The sequence below is a fragment of the Argentina silus genome (assembly GCF_951799395.1).
Source record: "Argentina silus genome assembly, chromosome: 13".
Taxonomy (NCBI): domain Eukaryota; kingdom Metazoa; phylum Chordata; class Actinopteri; order Argentiniformes; family Argentinidae; genus Argentina; species Argentina silus.
The window spans coordinates 7,198,964-7,219,235 of NC_139667.1; the positions used below are offsets into that span (position 1 = coordinate 7,198,964).

The following is a 20,272-nucleotide window of genomic DNA, read 5'->3' on the forward strand; positions in this document are numbered from 1 at the left end:
ATTTCCTGTTACACAATCTCTGTCAGGCCCCCTGTCACCTTTGTTGCATTTGCAACAATTACAAAAAAATCACTTTGTGGTCAAATAGCAGCTATTGTTGGAGCCACATTCCTTTTCACAAAAGGCAGGACTTCCATTTGAACTTGGGATGTTTCCAATATGGACAATGGAAAGAGAACAATCATCTCTGGTCCTTTGAACCATAAATACTGCAGTTCCAAATGAAACAGGTCTTCGTGAGTTTAATTTGACTGACTACAAATAGTGTTATTGCTACAGGACATATACCCTTAATTCCATTCACATAGGTAGTGTGTATCGTCCTTCATTTACATTTTTAAGTAGACACAATCTTTCCCTTTTGTTCCATTTCATAAACTGGTAACGCTGTACATGGCAAAATACATTTTGCCAACCAAGTTTATGTGACAAAGCTGTACACTTACACAGGTCATAGATTAAGCAATTTTATCAAACTATAACAATTGTGATGTGAAAGCAGAACATGTTAAAATATTGCTTCCGATAGTTGGACAGGCAGCTTAAAATGACAGATCTCTCAGAAAACCAAGAGAAAAGAACACTTGGAAAGGGTAAAGTGCACTTCAGTATCAGGAATGTTTTCTGGTACAGTGATTTAGTGTCATGGTAAAAAAAAGAACTTCATTCAATCATCAATGACTTTCTGGCTTTCTCAAAACCATTAAAACCTTATCAGTAAAATATCTGTCTGAACCAACATTCTTTTGACAGAAACTGAGCTCAACATGTAGTTATACTTAATTTACTTGCTTGTTTCTAAATGCTAAAAACCTGGCCTTAATATAAAAGCCATACTAAAAGTTGAAACATGATATGTGGGACATAAAATGATATAATTTGAACCACAGTAAAATATGATACCTAGTACGGTGAGAAGGATGAGAATGAATGGGTCATAAAATGCTCTAAAAAGTAAAGATGATAGACCAGAGGCATAACATTATGTCTACAGTGTGTCAAGCTCTTGCTTTGCCCAATAAAACCCACTGAGACGTCTGTAAATGTCCCATCAGTTAAAACATTTCAATAAATAAATAAGATGATGGTGTATAGGCTACAGTACTTCACTGGCAGTGGTAAAGCAAGTGCTGTTGGTGGTATATCATAACATTCAAGAGGCTCAGATAATAGGAGCGCTTCATGTACATATTCTCAGTCTTGGGATTGAGCAGAGGCATCCCTACGCCTCATCAGTGGAATGTTAGGAACAGGTAAAGTGGTAGGGAACTGTGGGCAGGGGTGAGGGGCTCAGGTCACGGACAATCTTGTTGAGGCTGGAGATCTTCTCCTCCAGCAGGTAGTTTTTCTTCTCGGCCACTTTCTGCCGCTGCTCGGTCATCTCCAGTGCCTTCAGCAGCTGGGCGTTCTCCACATACAGGTCTTTGATCAACACATCAGCTTTGCCATTCCGGTGCAGCTAGACAGAGCGGAGGGGGGACATCAACAAACAAACCTTGATGCTGTAGAGACCACTGACGCATTTCTAAGTGATAACTGATAGGGAGGGGAGTGGGGAACCCCATCATCACCCTGCCAACTGACACAGTATTTAACTTGCTTTCCAACAACAACAAAAAGGGAAGAGTATTATTATAGATGAACATGCATGTACCTGGTCTTTTAGCTGGGAGACCTTCTCTTTGAGCAGCAACTTGACATTATGCAGTGACAGTTCAATCTCCCTCATCCGTCCCTCCATATTCATCATCTGCATCTCCCTGTCATCCTGGTGAGGGAACAAGTATACACAGACGCACAGGGGATATTATGAACAGTGTACCATCGAGGATTTGTAATGGGTTGCCATTCCAAAGACAGGGTGTAAATGTATGTCAATATAATACCAGAGAGGATCCCATAAGAGAATAGATTTCCAAGGCAATAAAAAACACAAAACTCAGATTAAACTAGATGCTTTATTTGGTCTTCATTATTTCCATTAAAATACTTTCTAGTGCATTGATGAAAAAGTGGACGCAACAGCTACATAAATAAATGAATAAAAAAACAAATAAATTTGTATAAAATTAGGTTTCTCTCATTGATCTAAAAACTTAAATAAACTCTACAAAATAATATGAATAATAATTTAGGTGCATAAATAAAAATGTCAGACATTCTAACAACATAAATAAATAACATAATTAAACGTAACAATGAACAAACACTCAGGTTGACTCATCCAAAGACCTGACTATCTGTCTGGCCAATCAGAGCTCTTCCTACATCAACATTAACACAATTACATTACAATTAAAAATAATCTGATGACAAATAATGCAAATAATGTGGCTGGCTACTTCACTGTTGCAACCGTTAACATGTCACACAGATCCATCATGATTTCTACACAAATATCAGATGATCTTCCTCAGAACTGAAACCATGTAAAGCATGCATGATATATGACTCAATATTTGATCAATGCTAGTTGTGGAGTTTTATACTTATACTTAGTTTTATACTTACGGACACATCAGCCTGTTTCATTAGTAAAACAAACAATTTAACTTTGGTGTACTTGAGGGCTTGATGAGGTAACTTTACAATAACAAGTGGCATACATCCTACTGTATGTCAACAGTGCAAAATGAACAGTTGTCAAACAAGAAACATATATACTACTAAATTACAGTAGTTTGTTACAAGTGGCATTCTGTCTAAACAATGCTTCCAATCCACTATTCAAATCCAAAAGAGACAATGATTGAATAAAGTGAGCACGAAAAATAATAATATACATAATTGAGCATGGGTCAGCATAGTAGGTTATTTTAAGAAACTGTGATGGTACAGTATAAAGATGAGTAGATCTATGCAGTGATCCACAACAGGACCTAATTGATAAGGCTAACTCACAATGGATTGAAAATGTAATCTTTTAGCTAATGTGAAGTAAATCAATTGCCTAATTATGTTTCATCATTGGCCTCTCAGCATACATGTACACCCACTGAGCACTTTATTAGGAACACGTGTACACCTTCTCATTCATGCAATGGTGTAATGGTGTGGGGAATGTTTTCTTGGCACACTTTGGGCCCGTTAATACCAATCAATTTTCGCTTGAATGCCACAGCCTATTTGAGTATTGTCTCCTAATGCCTTCTTTCAGCATGATAATGCACCATGTCACAAAGCAAAGGTCCTCTCAAACAGGTTTCACAAATATGACAATTAGTTCAGTGTTCTTCAGTGGCCTGTGCACCTGACAAATCTGCAGGAATTGTGTGATGCAATCATGTCAACATGGATCAGAATCTCAAAGGAATGTTTCCAACATCTTGTGGAATCAATGCCATGAAGAATTGAGGCTGTTTTGAGAGCAAAGGAAGGCCCTACCCAGTATTAGTATAGTGTTCCTAATAAAGTGCTCTGTGAGTGTATATCGATATTCACATTAATACATGTGGGTTATGTGCAAAAATATCAATTGGAAGAGCATTTTGAAAAAAGATGTCCAATGTATTTTGTTGAAACTTGCTATTCACTGTAATCAGAGAATATCTTGTTTTTGACTCAAAACAAAAGCACACTTACTGTGTAGAGCTGATGTTATTTTTCAGATATCCCTTTGGGAAAATAACTAGAAAGTTGTTCACCGTTTTCCCTCAGGTACAGTGCCACCTAGCGGCAGTAAAACATAATTACACATTCATGCCCTTTTAAGGAGCAGGCCCTGGATCATATTCAGATCATTTTCGGTCTCCTATGAGGATGGACAGTAGCATGTGCCCTGAAGTTTCTGCTTCCAGTGCTCAAGCAAAGGTTAGGGTTAGAGATTCAGGGGAGAGGTGACGGAGGATCAGGACAGGGGGAAAGGTGAGTGCTGGGGTTAAGAAGCTGCTGTCACAGTCCACCAATCCTCCGGTAGCTGTCTGCGTGAGCTGCCCGTTGCTCTGCCACGGCACCCTGGAGAGAGAAGGCAGGTACACTTCACCAGGGCTCAACCCTCCTCTAAATCCTTTAACCTTCAAAAGGCCAAAACCATCATCAATGCTGTAAATAGTCAGTCAATCTGCAGAGGGAACTAAAATCACTAAGTGCCAATATGCATCTCAAAACTATGCTAAATAGTTGTAGAATTCTGTATATTGTAGGGAACGTCTACTTAAGTTGGAGAGATCAGCTGCACTAAATAACCAGTGTTGCGAATGAGGAATCACCCAGAAAGGCTAGAAGCTACTGTAGAATGTGGGACACACACTACGTCTACCCAGCAGGAAGAGGATTCTGCCTCATGACACGAGGTGATGAAACATGGAAAACAGTCCCCCATCACCACACCCAGGACACATCACACCACATCAAGGCGGAGCAGGACAGAGTCGTGACAGTGATCCACAAATCATAAAGAATACAGCACACAGAAACAACACCCTAAACACCAAACCCAGAAAGCACACACACGCATGCACACACACACACGAGGATATGTAAATTATGAGATCCTGATAAGAAAGGACCAGTTTCAGAAACATGACCTAACTGTAAGTATGAGCGTGTCAAGTATCTCTAGAAAAAAATATTTCCATTTGATTTGAATAAGTACATTCACTGTCCACATCAAAGTGAGAATGGAGAGACAGCATGTATGTGGTTCAGTTCCTTCCCATTACATCCCATCAAAAGGCAGGCAGATATTGTATATTCAAGGCATGTAAGACCAGGACAAGAGTGAGGTATTCTCTCCTACTTAGCAGGGCTTCATCAAGAGGATAATATGTGAGGAATTAGGACAGTGAGAATGAAAAACTAGAGGAAAATGGGGAAAGTGTGTGAGTGGCAATGAGGAGCAACTGAAAATAAATGGAAGAACATGTTGAGTCAGAGAGCAGGAAAATATGGAATCCTGGTTCAGGTACAGTGTAGAGATGTGATTGGCTAACAAGTGTGTGATGGTTGCAATGATCCCTCCTACCTGTACATTCTCTGGGTCATCACCACGGTGTTGTCCTCTTCGTTCCCCAGGCAACCTGTGAGGGGATACTGGCAACAGCCCACCTAACTGGGCCTGCAGGGCCTGGAGAGACAGCAGGAGACAAACAGTCAGAAGAGAGAAGAGACAATGAGAAATAGATAGAAATGTAAAATGAAAAAGAGAGTTTGATAGGGAGAGGCAGATCAAAAGTATAGATCCAGTAATGAGAAGAGTATGAGTGAAGATAAGAGGTAAGGAGGTTTGGCACAGTACTGACTTCAAGTAGCTGGGTTTGCAGTCGGGTCTGATGGGCCTTCAGCCCCTCATTCTCCTGGCGAAGGCTCTCCAACTCTCTCTGTCCCTCACCATCCTCACACGCCTGCAAATGAGCAAAAGTCAATCAGAAAACTCAACTAAGCAGATTTTTTTCTGAAAAGTTGCTTATGTTTTCTACACAGTTACAGCTACCACAGGTATGTTCAGGGTATGGGGGTTGTTGAAAGAAACAAGAGGGCTATACAAATCCATTTGATTGATTAATTGAAGAGTTGATCAGTCTGGTTAGATTCCTGCAGCTCTTACCATGTTCTTGGTAGAGAGCCGCTCCTTATGCAGAGTGTCCAGCTCCCGCTTCAGAGAGGCATTATCCTGTTCTAAAGCCTTCACCAGGCTGGACTGGACCTGCTGCTTCTGTTGCTTAAGGGACAGGATGGTGGCCTCAAGTTGACGAGTCTACAGACGGAAAACACATGGGTTCCTATCAAAACGGTTTAACAGGTTGCACTACTTTCCCAAACATATCCAACATGTCAAGCACTTCAAACCTCTGGAGTGTCTCAGTTTGTATTATTTTGATGTGACTGGAGCTCACCTTTTCCCTTGTGTGAATTAGGTCTCCCTTGGTGTTGTGGACCTCCAGCTGAAGCCTCTCATTCTCCTGCCTCAGCATCTGCTGCTCCTGCTCCACCAGCCGGGCCAGCTCATCCCTGTACAGCTTCTTGTGCTGGCTCTGAAAGCCACTCGAGTGCAGAGCCATCTCCAGGACCTGGTTCTGAATTAAAAAATAAGAGGTCAATGTAACAATAACCTGAATAGATGAGCAACTCCTGACCACCCCATTTCCTGACAGAAATGTTAGATGGTTTACCTTGTCATTGGCATTCTGCAGCTGTTTGTGCAGTGAGATCACATCCTGTTTCAAGGCATCCTTCTCTTGCTGTGACACACGTAGGTCCGACTTGAGGCGGGCACTCTGTAGGTTGACAGCTTGAAGAGTTTCATTCAATGTCTGGATCTATAACGAGACCTTGGTGATTAATACTGACACACTGCACAGCACATCAACACAAAACAGTATCAACAAGAGGAATAGAATAACACTGGATGTACAGCATTTCGAACACCATCTTACAAATTGTTCATCATATTGACCAAGAGTGATTCATAGAACGGTGTAAAAGGTTGTCAGACTGCTAAGAACCCTTACTCTGTCCTGAGCCGTGGATAGCTGGGTGCGCAGGCCTTGGGTTAGCTTATCCGCAGACTGACGCTCCTGCAAGAGGTGGGTGAACTGGCTCTCAATAGCACCCATCTTAGCCACCTGGAGATACAGAGAACATAAGAATGTGTGGGTACAACCAATCATTACAAAAAACCCAAGCTTCAAGCTTCTTGTGTATAATGCACTGCTAGTTAAGTTCTCCTCAGAATGATGTTCATATTGGATCCACTATGGTGTTTATTTGCCCAAGGCTCACCTTTTCTCTGTGGGCAGAGAGCTGCTGCATTAGCTGGGCCTTCTCCTCCTCCAGCAGTACAGAGGCCTCCAGAGCCATTGTCAACTCTGCCTCCAAGGCAGACACACAGGCTGCCAACTAACACAACACAACAGCCACTAATTAGCTACTACTATGACAACATACGTACAAACATCAGCCTTAAAACTACTTAGCAATTGCTTACCCCTGTTTTCTTATCAGCAGACACAGGACCAGCATCTCTGACAGCCTCCTCCCTCTCGCTCTGTCTGAGCAGCTCATTCAGCTGCTGGCTCAGCCCCTCAACATTGGCTGCATTTTCAGCGTTTTTCTGTGACAGGAGTCCATTCTCCTCCTCCAGTTGCTGACTCCGGCGGCGCAGGTCTGAGACCTAAAGGGGTAGAGGTGGAGGCTGTTATGTTGACCACTACTCCCCATATATAAAGGCGCCTTGCTCCATTAGAAGCTAAAAAGAAGTGAGTTACTGCATTGCAATTTAGACCGCTGTCTTGAAATCAGTCTACAGGCCTTACTGAGAGAATTGGCAGTGAGTCAAGCATATTCAACACATAGTACCACATTTGGAAAAAGCAAGCCTATTAAGTTCTAGAACCAAGTTTGGGTTGATTTAGACGCCCATCTTACCTGTTTCTTGAAACTCTCTGCCATCTTTTGTGCGGCAATCTTCTCCTTCCTGAAATATTCCAATTTCAAGCTAAAACAAGGGAGAGGGAGTAAGTAAAATGGCCCAAATAAATCTGTCATATCCTCAAGAGTTTAAGCTGATGTTTCTTACAGCATCTCCTCTTGGGTCTCTTTTAGTTCCTCCTCCTTCAATGAAGAGATCTTGTGCCTGAGTACGAGATTCTCCCCTGCGAGACGACCAGACTCATTTCTACAGCAAACAGAGAAACTCACATTATTCATGCACATCAACAACTGCATAGCTCACTATGCAATCTGCTTTGACAAACACATTTAGCACAGTGTTGGATGTTTTGGAGTCATACGTTGACATTTTGTTAATAATACAGTGTGAATACTGTTAACAAAACAGTATCCATTGCTTGAGGTGCACATCAAAAGAAATCCATACTGTACATCAAGGGTGGAGGCACTCTTGTAAACTAACACAGAAACAACATGCACATATCACATTGACACAGTACAAGCTGGTTGGCAGTTTCACAAGGGTGTTCTATGGGATTGTAGCACAGCCACAAACGTCTATCAATGTTACTTCACATGCAAGTCTTGTGTCTGGAGAGCCTTGTTACAGGAGTGATAGCACTACATCTGGTGCTAGAGGAAGCTGCATTAATAAGCCAAGCACAGCTGCAGTAATGGGATTAAAGAAGCTGCAGTGGAAAGGGATGGGATCCTACTTTTCCTCCAAGTTACCTATGGGCCTGCATCCTCTCATGAATCCTCAGTGAGTTGTCCTGTAGGTCTGTGAGTGCTTTGCGAAGCATGCCGTTTTGCTTCTCAAACTCTGTGCAGCAGTCCTCCAGGTCAGACACTGCCTGGATCTTTTCTTCCAGTTGGGAGCTAAGGTCCAGGAAAGACTCCTCTGGGGTAGCCTCAGTGGACTCAGCCTCCTGCTGGAGGGCCAGGAGAAGTTCATCCTGCCTCTCTAACTCACTGACTAAGGCAGTCAGCTTGCAGTTCTCCTCCCTCATCCTGGCAATTTCATCCACTAGCGCTACTTGCTGATCCTGGAAGTCTTGGATGATGTGCATTTTGCTCTCGAAGCCCATAACCCTCTTCTCCAACTTATAGTTTTGCTCCCCCAGCTTGGCATTTTCACAGATGCATTCCTCATATCTGATCTGAAGGTCTGTCAGCTCGGAGGCCTTCATCTCCATCTCTGTGGCCTGCTCCATTATAGCCAACATTTTAGCTTTGAGTTTGCAGTTGTCTTCCAGTGCTTGCTGGCCAGCTGCTCTCTTTTCATTGTTGACCGCTAAAAGACTTTCCAGTATGGTGATCTTTTGCTGCAACAGCATGTTCTCCTCTGTGGCAGTGTCACATTGGTCCTGTAACTCAGCCAAACAGCTGGCCTGGCCCTGAACCTGAACCTGACCCAGATTAATAATCTCACACACATCTACCTCATCACACTCCTGCTGCAGCTGAGGAATCAGTTCTATTTCACTTTCTAGATCTTGAGTTTTTTCCTGAAGACAGTCAGTATCATTTCTTTCCTCCGGGGAAGATGGGTCAATTACAGTCACATGACTTTGCACTTCCTTATGAGGAGAAGAGCCTTCATCCTCATCAGCATCAACATCTTGAGGGTTGTCCTCTAGTGCAAATGATTCATACATAACATTCTTATCAAGACCAAATTCATCTACATCAGAATCACCATCAATTTCTTCCACCTCAGGGGAAGAATGCTCCAACACACTGCTATCGCATGACATCTCTTTGTCCTCATCAACATCATCAGTCTGGGGCTCATACTCTGGAAAAAGGTACTCTATGACATTATCATTAGAATACTCATCAAAGTTGTCCTCTGCTTCTTCCTGATCTTCAGCAATTTGGAATTCCTCTTCTTCTGGTATGGTACATACATCATCATCACACAACTCAACACTAATAATGATGTTTGCATGACACACCTCTATGTCTTCAGGAGATTCAGTCCCTCCCTCACTAGCATTATCATCTTGGCCCTCAATTTCCACCACTGGGACATGGCTGTCATCTACTATGGCTTCATCACCCACTACCTCATGAATAGTAATGGTGTTGTCTGGACACCCCTCCATTCCATCAGGAGATTCAGTTATCATCTCTACTTCATCATCTTGTCCTTGTTCTGCAGACGTTGCATATTCTACTACTATGTCGTTGAGGCCATCGGAGACAGTCACTTCCTGATCACATGCTTCCGTGATGATGTTGTTTTCAGATTGTACATCAAGGAAACCCCAGTCCTCTGGAATAGGTATTGTTTCATTGTCACATATCTCACCACTAACTTTAATGTGTTCTGAAAATGGTTCCTGTTCTTCCGGAGATGAGGTCAAAGTTTTAGCTTTTAGATCTTCCTCCTCAAGTGGTGAGTTTATTTCATTCAGTTCTTTCATTTCTTTGTCCTCTGCTGTGTCTGTAGATTCTACAAGTTGATTGAGCTCAACTCCCATCTCCTGAATTGTAATACAAAGCTGGTGTCTCTCTGCCATAAGTCCCACTTTCTCATTCTCCGCTCTCTCACTCTCCTGCAGTTCAGAGGAGGAAAGTTTCTCTTTTAGCCTAACTTCAAGTTCTAAGGTATTTTCTTGTAGCTCTTGCCTCTCAAGCTCAAAATCATCTACTGCCTGGCTTAGGAGTATCTCCAGCTCTTGAATCTTTAACCTCAGGTCATCACACTCTGATAACAGTTTGCCCCTCTCTTCAAACTTCTTCTCAGCCATGGAAAGCACCTCAGTGTGCTTTGTCTCAAGTTCATCAAGGCTTCCTTGAAGTTCCGCCCTCTCCTGCTTAAAATCCTCCACTGCCTGGTTTAGAAGCAGCTCAATCTCAAGTACTTTCTTTTCTGACTGGGCCAGAAGCTCATCTTTGGTGTCCAGGTTCTCCTGAAACCTATTGTGAAGATCATTAAGCTGCCTACTCAGCTCAATTTCTTTTGTCTGGGCTATTCTAATGAAACTGTCAAGCTCCACTTGGAGTTCCTGGTTCTTAGCCATCAAGTCATCAATTTTCTCCTTGTGAATACTCTCCATCTGATCTTGCTCTTTCACTAGCTCCTGGTTGAGGTGTTCCTGCTCTAGGGCCATGGCTTTTTTTAGAATTGTCCTTTGCTCCTCAGCCTCCTGGTGGGCTTTTTCAATCTCTGCCTCCCATTTGATTTTCTGCTCCGCATGACTGTCCGAAAGGGCCTTCAGCTGGCTCTGGTAGTGCTGCTCTAGGTTGGACACATCAGTCTCAAAACGCTTTGAAACTGCATCCTGATCACCTGAGAAGCGAGCCTCCACCTCCTTGATTTTCTGGGAGAAGTGGTTCTCCAGTTCTTTCCTGTTCATGGTTAATCAGCAACAGTTATGGCCCACAGTTACCATCCCTGATAGCAAAGCATTTGATGTATTACAGTACTTGCAGGCTTTAATTGGAATTATTTTACTAGGACATGAATATATCCCAAAACAGTTTAACAAAAGACAGAATCTTAGATATAAGCTGATTTCTTCACTGTGAAAAAGCATTTCACTATGGCCTTCAAAAGCCAAAAACCTCTCACCTCTCCTCAGCAATGTCCTCTCGTAGTTTGTCTAGTAGACCGCTGAGTTTTTCCCTCTCCTCGGTGTGCTTGGCACTGAGCTCATGCATGGCCTCTCTATGTCTCTCCTCCAGGCGAGTCTTCTCCTCTTCCATCAGCTGCCCCAGTCTCTTCTCCAGCAACTCCTTTTCCTCCTGCAGCTTCTCCCTCTCCTCGCTCAGCCTGTCCTGGAGCATCCCTTCATAATCCTCCTCCAGCTGCAGCCTCTCCTTTTCCCACTCCTCCTCTAGCTTCTTCTCCCTCAGTTCATGCTGCTGCTGTAGTCTCTCACTTTCATCTGCTATCTTGGCGAAGAGAGCTACCTCCTGGTAGTCCTGAAGCTGAGCTCGCTCTACCTCCCACTGTTCAATAAGCCTGCTTTCCCTTTCCTCCTGCTGTTTCACCAGTCTAAGCATCTCCTCCTCCAACACCACCTGTAGAGACTCATTACCCTGCTCATCCAGCTGAGCCCTCTCTTTCTCCCATTCCTCTGTGAGCCTCATCTCATGCTCCTCACGCTCGGCCTGAAACCTGACACTCATCTCCTCTATTCTTGCCTTCAGTGCCTCTTCGTGCCTTTGTTGTAACTGCACCTTCTCACTTTCCCATCCCTCCAAAAGCTTCCTCTCTATCTCTGCCCTCTCCCACTGTAGCTTCCCTCTCTCATCTTCCAGCCTGACCTTAAGCAGCTCTATATGCTCCCCATCCAGCCTGTTGAGCTCCTCTGCATGCAGCCTCCTCAGCTCCTCCATCTTAGTGTCCACACCCAGCTCAGCCTCAGCCCGTTGGGTCTCCAGGGCCTTGAGTTGCTCCTCTATATCTGCCACATGTGTGTGGGTCTCTAGCAGCTCCTGTCTGAGGTTGCTGATCTCCTCCTCCTGCTGGCTCTCTAGGTCTTCCCTCTCCCCTGCCTGCCTCTGCTCCACGTTGGCCCGCTCCAGCTCTGCCTGCTCTAGCTGGCTCTGGAGCTCTTGGGCTTGGTTCTGAACACTGGACATCTCCTGCCTCAGAGACTGGATCTCCTTCAGGTACTGGAGGGATAAGGCTGCCTTATGCTCATCATGAGCCGTCCTCTGCTCCTCCACTTTCTCATCAAATTCACTGACCTGCAATGACAGCGAGGAGACCATCAAATCTGTCTCAAAGGAGAAACATGGTACTGTATAGTGCAGTACAATACAGTACTTAAGCTTAAAATTATAAAAAGTGCAGTGAAATACTCCTAGATATTTGACACACCTTGCTCTCGAGCTGAGCGCGTAAACTCTCCATCTCCCGAAGGTGTTGCTCTTTCAGCTGCTCCAACATCATCTCTGCCTCCAAACTCATGTTGAAGGGCTGTCCCTCCTCTGAGCCTATACCTGGGAAGCCAGACAAACAGATGATGAGAAAGAAACAAGACGCAGTGAGCCAATAATGCTCTCAAGTGCCTCAGCTGTCCACAAAAGGTCTCTAGGATTTTCACGAGAGTTTTGTGGGTTACCTGGGTCTGACTCCATACCAGGGCTCTTGCTCTCAAACTCCTCTGAGAGGAAGGGCTTGAGACCGAGTTGAGGGGCCCGACCCAGGCTATGGAACTCCTGCAGCTCGGCCTGCAGCTCATCAATACGATCTTGCAGCGCCTACCAAACACATTAAAACAAATTATACAAAACATGTATGCTGAAGTAGAATGTCACCTTTCTACCAGCACGAGGGTGCTCTCCGATGCCAAGTTATCCATGTGGTTACAGTGAATGCCCATACCCTGCACTGCTCCTCATAGCTGCTACGAAGCTGTCGGAGACGTTCCTCCTGGAGGAAGAACTCTGCACAGCCTGGGTCCATGTCCCCAAACTTAGGAAACATTACAACAAGGGATGTTTAGTGACATGAACATAGAACGTGTAGAACTAAGTACTATAATTAGGACTTGTGCTTTGGCTGGATATTGATAGTGAATATGAGCTGAGTATTTCTTGTTTACCTTTTCTTTGAGAACATTGTCCAGGTTCTTCTGCAGTTTGCTGACCTGGCTCTCTGCCTCCCCCAGTTTCTCAGTGCTGTCAAACAGCTCTATCTCCAGACGCCTATTCTCCTGAGAGATACAGACCAACATCAGACCTTCCACATCATACTTACACCTACTCAATCACATGTTTTATTGATTTAGCACCACTGATATCTGTATGGCAAATGTTTACTAGTTTAAAAAGGTCACACTTTACTATATGTTGCCCCTAAATCTATGAGTAACTCTAGGGTAGTAATGAATTCAGTAACAATGATACATGTAACATAGTACATGGAGTAATTGCTTTGTTACTGCACAGTAATGGAGTAATTATCCAATTCCTGTGTAATAACATGTTTTATTACCAGGTATAGGGGTAAGTTCCCATTTTTGTCCCACCATTTAGTGCATTATTATTTGAAGATATCCATAGCATTGGTAAACAAAGTTTACAAGTTGCACCATCACTAACATACCTTGATAGTGATGGAGAGGTGGTCTCTCAGAAAGGTTTCATCGTCCCTGATCTTTTCCATTTCCGCCTCCAGTTCCTCACGCTGCAGGCCAGCCTGCAGTTGCATCAGATCCATCTCTTTGATCAGCTCTGACTTCACTGCTGCCAGCTTCTCCTTGTGGTCTTGCTCCAGCTTCCTACAAATACACAAGTGTGGAGTATATAGGGGGGAAAAAGGTTAGGGACCCATAGGCAGACCAGAGGAAAAGAGAGAGGAGCAAGAGAAGATGGAAGGCAGATGAGATGGGTTACCTGAGATTGAGGTCATTCATGCGTTCAATGGCAGAGTGATGCTCATCCACTTCAGTGGCAAGCTGTGTCTTTATTTTCTCTGCTTTCTCCAGGTCAGAGCGGATCTTTTCCTTCTCCCTGAGCTCACGATCCACACACTCCCTGAGGAACAGGCCATGTGGAGAGTTAATCAAAGCTCTTGATAGTTGGCAAGAATGATATAAAGGATTAAAGCAACCTACTTTTAGAATGAATTCAGGGATTGTGCTCATACTCACAGTTGGTGTCTGATCTCAGCCTTAAAGCTGGCCAGTGCAGCCTGGTGAATCCCATTCTTGGTAATGAGCAGCTCGTTCTCAAGAGCAAGAGTAAGCTCTGTGAGGTTCACTTTTCCATCCAGGCTAAAATCTAAGGCCTACACACACACACACACACAGACGCACACAAAGGAAGTGTCAATATCACTAGTGTCCCAATAACAAACAAACAAAATTAATTAATTAATAAATAAACAACAACTGTGAAGTGTGGTAAAATGGTAGCACCTGTAAGATTTCTGGGCTGTTCTCGATGCCCTCCTCCAACCAAGCATCCAGGATGTACTCCACTGGAATGTACCCTGTCCCATCATCCAGGGTGGAGAAGAGACGCATCCCAATGGTGCCGGTCATGACTGAGGCGGTGGCTATCCTGCGGCCGGTCTCATCAAATGGCTGTAAACAGAGGGGCAACTCAAAAAAGGCAAGGGCAACTCAAAACAGCATCACTAGCCCTCATAGAATATCTATCCTGGAATGATATGCATATGTATTAGAAGTGTCAATGCTTATTTTAGCCTTAACATTAAGCTCCATCTATACAGTCTATGGTACTTCAATAGCACAACATAGAAAATAGAGATGAGGCTTACCTGTGTGGAGTGGTGTCTTTTGAGCTGTCTGTAAGGTGTGGAGGCAGAGGGTGTGGGGGGCTTGCTGTGGTTCAGGACCCGGGTCAAAAACTCCTGAACACTCATGACTCCGTCACCACCCAGGCACTGGAGCTCATCCTCCGTCACCTGGAGACAAAAGCATGCAAATCAGCAAGCTGGCCCTACTCAGCATTTATTCGGACATCCTCCCTTCTGGGCTCACTCTGATCCTTCTTTCCTCTCACCTCCAGGCCCAGGTGTTCACAGAGGGCCAGCAGCTCATGGTAACTGGCACACCCATCCCATGGCACTGCCAGCTCCTCACAGGCACAGCGCAGCCTCTCTTCCAGGCGGTCTGAGAGGGGTGCGATGGAGCCACGCGGGGTGGTTGGCTCATCAGGGTTCCAGAGATGCAGCTGGCCTACACACACACACACACACCTCTTATTGTTTAGATTGTTAAAATTATGACAAATAGCATTGAAGTTAACATTGTAAGTATTGTAATTTTGCGTACCTTCTGCTTCATACTCCTCTGTGTTTGTTTCCTGAGCGTTCCAGCGCTGTGACAAAAGAGAAAAGGTTGTTAATATAATTGGCTTTAAAGAAAAATTACACACATAACGGGCAAAAGAAATCCTGTTTTACTCTGTTTACTTTGTGAGTAAAATCAACAATTTTCATCATGTGGATGATAGATTTTTTCATGTGCATGTCAGCTGTTAAACTACTAAATGTTTTGTATTGGCCAAGGTTGATACGAGGGACGTGGGGGTGGGGGTATCCAACAAAAAGGACAACAGAGCTATTGTGATGGCACGGGCCCCAAGGAAGGTCAGGGGTCAGGCTAGAAATGGTGATCCATAAGAGAGATTTAAAGTGAACTCAGATCCATGACATACATAGCTCATTCACACACCCAAACAACTATTTTTTTTGTCTGCAACATTTCTTCAACAATTACAAATATTGTAACATACATATGATATCCTTTTGAGAAATAGGGGAATATAAGAAAGATAAAAAAAATAAAAATAAAAATGTCCAAGTTTCATTTCAACCATTTTGGGCTTGTTTTGATGTATGAGGGGAGGGGGGATTACCGGGGCGTGATTTATTGTGATTTGGCCCAGTACGGGCATCTATTGTTTGAGAGGGAAACTTTGTGAAGGAATGAAGAACAGATGGGACTCCACCACTCGTTACTCCATCACAGGGTGTAGAGGCATCTGAGAGGGAGGGGTGGAAGGGCTCATTGTTCCCCTGTCAAACTTACCCCCATTCTACATTGCCCCTAGTCTCTCTTGGAAAAGCCCCCTGACTCAACCCCATCTGCTGGTCCCCTGGCTGGACATTGTTCAATACAACCCAGATTAGTCAATACCAGGACACGCTTCATCGCCATGGGTCTTTAAAAAAAAAAAAAATGTTTGCAAGAGGGCTCACATTTGGGGTTGGGTAGAGGCACAGACAATACTCATTACACCAAACATCCATCCCACAGCGCAGAGTTAATTATCATAATACCAACAAAACCGCATTCGGTCACAATTGTCAGCTATAATTAATATAATCTCTGCATACACTACCACCATGAAGTTTACGGAGCATGGGTTCTTGAGGAAAAATATCATATTACACTGATGCAGGGATGACTAATATCTGTGTGAGTGGGTCAAGATCAAGCTTGAGTTGAACCCCAACAAGCAGCTTAAATGAAGTACTTTCTACAACGCCATTGAGGGCAGGATTATCCATCTGAAGATCAAGCTGCTGATCAGGGGCACCATGCAGGGTACTATAGTGTACATTGTCACAGAAGCATGCATGCCTTCCCAGCTAATGATAGACAAAGTAAGCTGCTGGGATAGAAACCTTATGCAGGTAAAACAAATAAGCAGGGCTAGACTCCTAGATACACTGTAAAGAGTCTCCTGCCTAAGATACATTACAGAAATAATCACACACACTACCATTATTGTAAGAGGCATTGTAGGTGGTGTTGTTGACAACCATGACCTCTCCCATGAAATCAAAAAATCCCTCTCCCTCCATCTCCCACAATCTGCTGAAAGCTCTGGCCTGTCTGAACATGAAGATGTGGAGGGGGATAAAACGCTGATGTTGCCTTGACCACCACAACACTGCCAGCATACACACAAGGGGCAAAGTTCAGTGATTCATGTTCCCTTCCTTTTCAGTATACAGCAGTTTAGTCCACTGCATTAGAGAAGAAATCAGCTACTGATAACTCCTGAGGTCAACACAGGGCAATGAATGTGTGTAACAAACTCAAAGTTGTATTTATTTTTTTATATTAATTATTTACAAACTAATACATTTTTGTCTGTAGACTTTTTTTACTGTTATTATTAGACATTAGCATCAGCCCTGTGACATTATGCAATGAGCAGAGCCCCTCAGAAAGCTGTGTTGGTGAGTCTGCATTTCAATGTAAGGTCTGCCCTGCATACCGCTAAGCTGATTAGCTAAGAATACCTTACAACCAGCCTTTGGGTGCTGAGAAATACGGAACATGCAAGGACAGCGAGGGATACCGACTGCAGCCCTGTTCTTTGGTGGCTCAGCGCCAGAGCTGCCATGGCTCCTTAGGTTATTTGAGGTGGGTTATGTCAGCGTCTTTTAAAAACAACATGTTGTAGAGGTGCTTTCTGTATAGAAAAGCGGAGAGGAGTTCAGGGAATATGCTGAATATGCAGAATATGCAGAAGCTCCATCAACCACAGCTAATCAAGTTTCACTTCTCAGTGGGAAAGAAAGTGGTGACAACAAAGGCTCAGGGGGGTGATTTGTTTTCAGAGTAGGTATGAGAGGAAAACATGGAGAGTGACTGTACCTCACGCTTCCTAGGCACAGTGGAGTCATCATTCTCCTCTGGATCCTCTGTGGCCTCTATGCTGATGGCCTCTGAGAAGTCAGGGATGAACTCTGGGGTGGAACGGCGACCATAGCGTTTGCTACCCCTCACAAACTTTGGGTGGACCTCTGGCGAGTCTGCAGAGAATGACGTGATTAGAATTGTGCCGTGATGACGTGATTAGGAAATTAAATAAATATCGAAAACAAAATAAATATAACAATATAAATCTTGCCCCCCCCCCCCACACATGGAGTCTGTCACCCTGTCTACACTGCAGTTCTGCTGTCTTCTCTGGGCTAATTTAGTCTGATCCGATGAGAGCGAGACTGAACAGCACCACACCAACACAAGAGGAAGGCTCTCATTATCACCTTTTCCGTGGCCTAAGCAGGACACTTCAACTCTCCAGAAATAAATTGTACATAATACTTTGTAAATCAGACAACTGCAAAGAGTGGGGATCCCAAACGGCCACAAGAAACTATGATTTATGATCAGACGGTAATACATAACAGATGAACATGCACTTAACATTCTCCACATTCATTGACGCCAAGTTCCATGTCACATGGCAACAATGCTAGTGGCCCAACCATGACAGTGTCTTTTCATGGCCCATGCTCTCTTGGCTTTGTGCCTCAATATGGTAGATTTACTGCTGACTCAGTTTGTTGGCTAACTGTTCCACTAATTAATCTTGCGCAATGACCATCCTCTCTTCTTCAGTGACTTCTTTCTTTTACAGTTTGGATGATACATGTCAGAAGGTTTTAAAGAGAATAGCTTGATGTACCGTAGGACAAAGACTATATCCATCAATATACAACAAATATATAGTTCCTTTGGAGAAGTAATATCTGAGAGTAATGTCAGCATCCTATTTTAACATGAACATTGTGTTGTGTTGTTTTTGAATAATGAGGACAGGGTTGAAATGGTTTGCATTCCTGCGATAATGAGTCAAGGTTGACATGGTAGACATTTCGTACACTACAGTTGTTGTGCAATTAATTCCAAACAGACAAGCGTGTCGGGTCCTTACCCGGAGGTGCACAAGTGTCCTGACTTGGAGAAGGTGCTGCTGTGGTCGTTGATAAAACCAGAATCAGTGCATTCTTGAATTGGTCAAAATCAACCTGTAGACACAAAAGATTTGAAATATTCAGTCTTCCTGAATATAAGGATTCAGAGGAAAAAAAAATACTGCATCTAATATTTAATCACATATACTTGAAGGATTGTGTGCCAAAAAGACCAAAACATTCCCCAGATAAAATTGCTCATGAAATTCCTAAGATTTGAGTCAGTCCCTAGACGCAGGGTGGAGGTGGGGTGTCCCTGAATGACATGACTGAGGGGTGGGGTTGGGGGGGAGAAGAGGTCACACTTCTCAAGAAGCAACAGCTGCCAGCCCTGAGCTCAATGGTTATGGAGATTCTCTTTGTGTTTCATATCGACGGCTGCCTGCTACGGTGGGGGTTTCCTTTTTGGCGTTATGGGGTACTATGGGTAGGCAAGCGGATCGCTGCCTCTGTGCTAACATTTCCCTCTCCCCACGTGCTGACCATGATCACAGACAATAATCATCCATCCATCCACCCACTCTAACATACAAAGAAACTAAAATTACAGAGTTCGGTAGAAGGCAGTTATGAGCAACGTAACCTTCCATTAAAAATGTAGGCATTTTTTTGGGTTAGGCATGAAGGATATACAAGAAAACACACAAATCTGATTTGTATAAATTCAGCTAGTGTCCTCCCTGTTTCATACCAAACTAAGCAAGGGGACATTTTCTCATCAAGCACCCTCAAACACATGCACTTGTGAATGGTGATTAGTTTAGTTGTCATGACAACAGACACCTGGGATGAGGGTTGACGGGGCACAATTTCTCTCTACAACAACAAAGGCTTAACAAAGCACCGAAACCCTGGACAGACAAAGACCTGAGCTCTGAAGAGACACTACAAGGACCACAGCCACTCTGTCAGCACACAGATGAGTCCAGGCTCAGGCTCCCACTAAAAATAGAGACAAAAACTACCAAGTAGTACTCGTTGATTCTAGAAGATTAGGTCAATGTAGTACACAGAGCATCTGTTCAAATTATAATGTTCTTTTCAAACTATAATGACTTGACAGCTAGAAATAAACAACATGTAATCCAATGTTGTACCACTAAAGTGATGTATTGGATTATCATCACAACAGTATTCCATTGACGTTTACACACAAGTATTTCAGAAGTTGTGGAGCTCTGTCTGGTGCTGACTTACCCGGCCTGTGAGGCGGTCCTGGTTCTGCAGTAGGGTATGGAGAAGGGCAGGGGTGGCCTCCTCCAGGTGCAGGGACAGGCACAGTTCAGACAGTTCCTCCGGGCACAAGGAACCCAAGCCGCTGGCATCAAAACTATCAAAGACTTCTTTTAGGCGCTCCTCGTACTGGTCCTGCTGGGCGTCATCCATCCCATAGGACAGCACCCTGCCCTAAACACACACAGCATAAATAACAATATTCACAAAAACCCAGCACAGCACATCTGTTAAAGGCAAGACACTTACAATGAGGGTGGAAACATCCATATATCATGAGCATCAGTTCCTCAGTGAATCCTCATCGGTCACTGACTGTTTGATCTACTGCCACACCACTCCGGCGTCATTTGTGGTCGAGAGGTAAGGCTTTTACTAATCCAATTAGTCCTAACGGAGGATTAGACAATCAGGTACTGTAGGTATAGTCAAGTCCGGACA

At 43.8% G+C, this 20,272-nt stretch overlaps 1 protein-coding gene across 1 annotated transcript; it reads right to left on the reverse strand.

Moving 5' to 3' along the window:
- Window positions 1-32: 32 nt before the first annotated feature.
- nin (ninein (GSK3B interacting protein)) lies at window positions 33-19,999 on the reverse strand. The gene is made up of 27 exons (XM_083682972.1): window positions 19,796-19,999; window positions 18,559-18,652; window positions 17,493-17,650; window positions 15,153-15,198; window positions 14,881-15,056; window positions 14,636-14,782; window positions 14,271-14,438; window positions 14,004-14,140; window positions 13,747-13,887; window positions 13,457-13,631; window positions 12,954-13,064; window positions 12,734-12,823; window positions 12,471-12,609; window positions 12,227-12,348; window positions 10,970-12,093; window positions 7,517-7,615; window positions 7,366-7,435; window positions 6,926-7,111; window positions 6,721-6,837; window positions 6,450-6,563; window positions 6,111-6,257; window positions 5,835-6,014; window positions 5,546-5,695; window positions 5,241-5,342; window positions 4,964-5,065; window positions 1,655-1,768; window positions 33-1,459 (listed from the first exon to the last, which is right to left on the reverse strand). Exons 1-27 carry the CDS (start codon window positions 19,982-19,984, stop codon window positions 1,244-1,246), a joined length of 4,614 nt encoding a protein of 1,537 aa, XP_083539098.1. The 5' UTR covers window positions 19,985-19,999; the 3' UTR covers window positions 33-1,243.
- Between the last annotated feature and the right edge of the window lie 273 nt (window positions 20,000-20,272).

Excerpts from the sequence above, each read along its gene's own strand:
- nin (XM_083682972.1), bottom strand. The coding sequence starts at position 19,984 with ATGGATGACGCCCAGCAGGACCAGTACGAGGAGCGCCTAAAAGAAGTC. Across the intron at positions 15,057-15,152 it reads AGAGGAGTATGAAGCAGAAG|GCCAGCTGCATCTCTGGAAC; the intron begins GTACGCAAAATT and ends GTGTGTGTGTAG. Across the intron at positions 12,610-12,733 it reads GCTATGAGGAGCAGTGCAGG|GCGCTGCAAGATCGTATTGA; the intron begins GTATGGGCATTC and ends TGTGTTTGGTAG.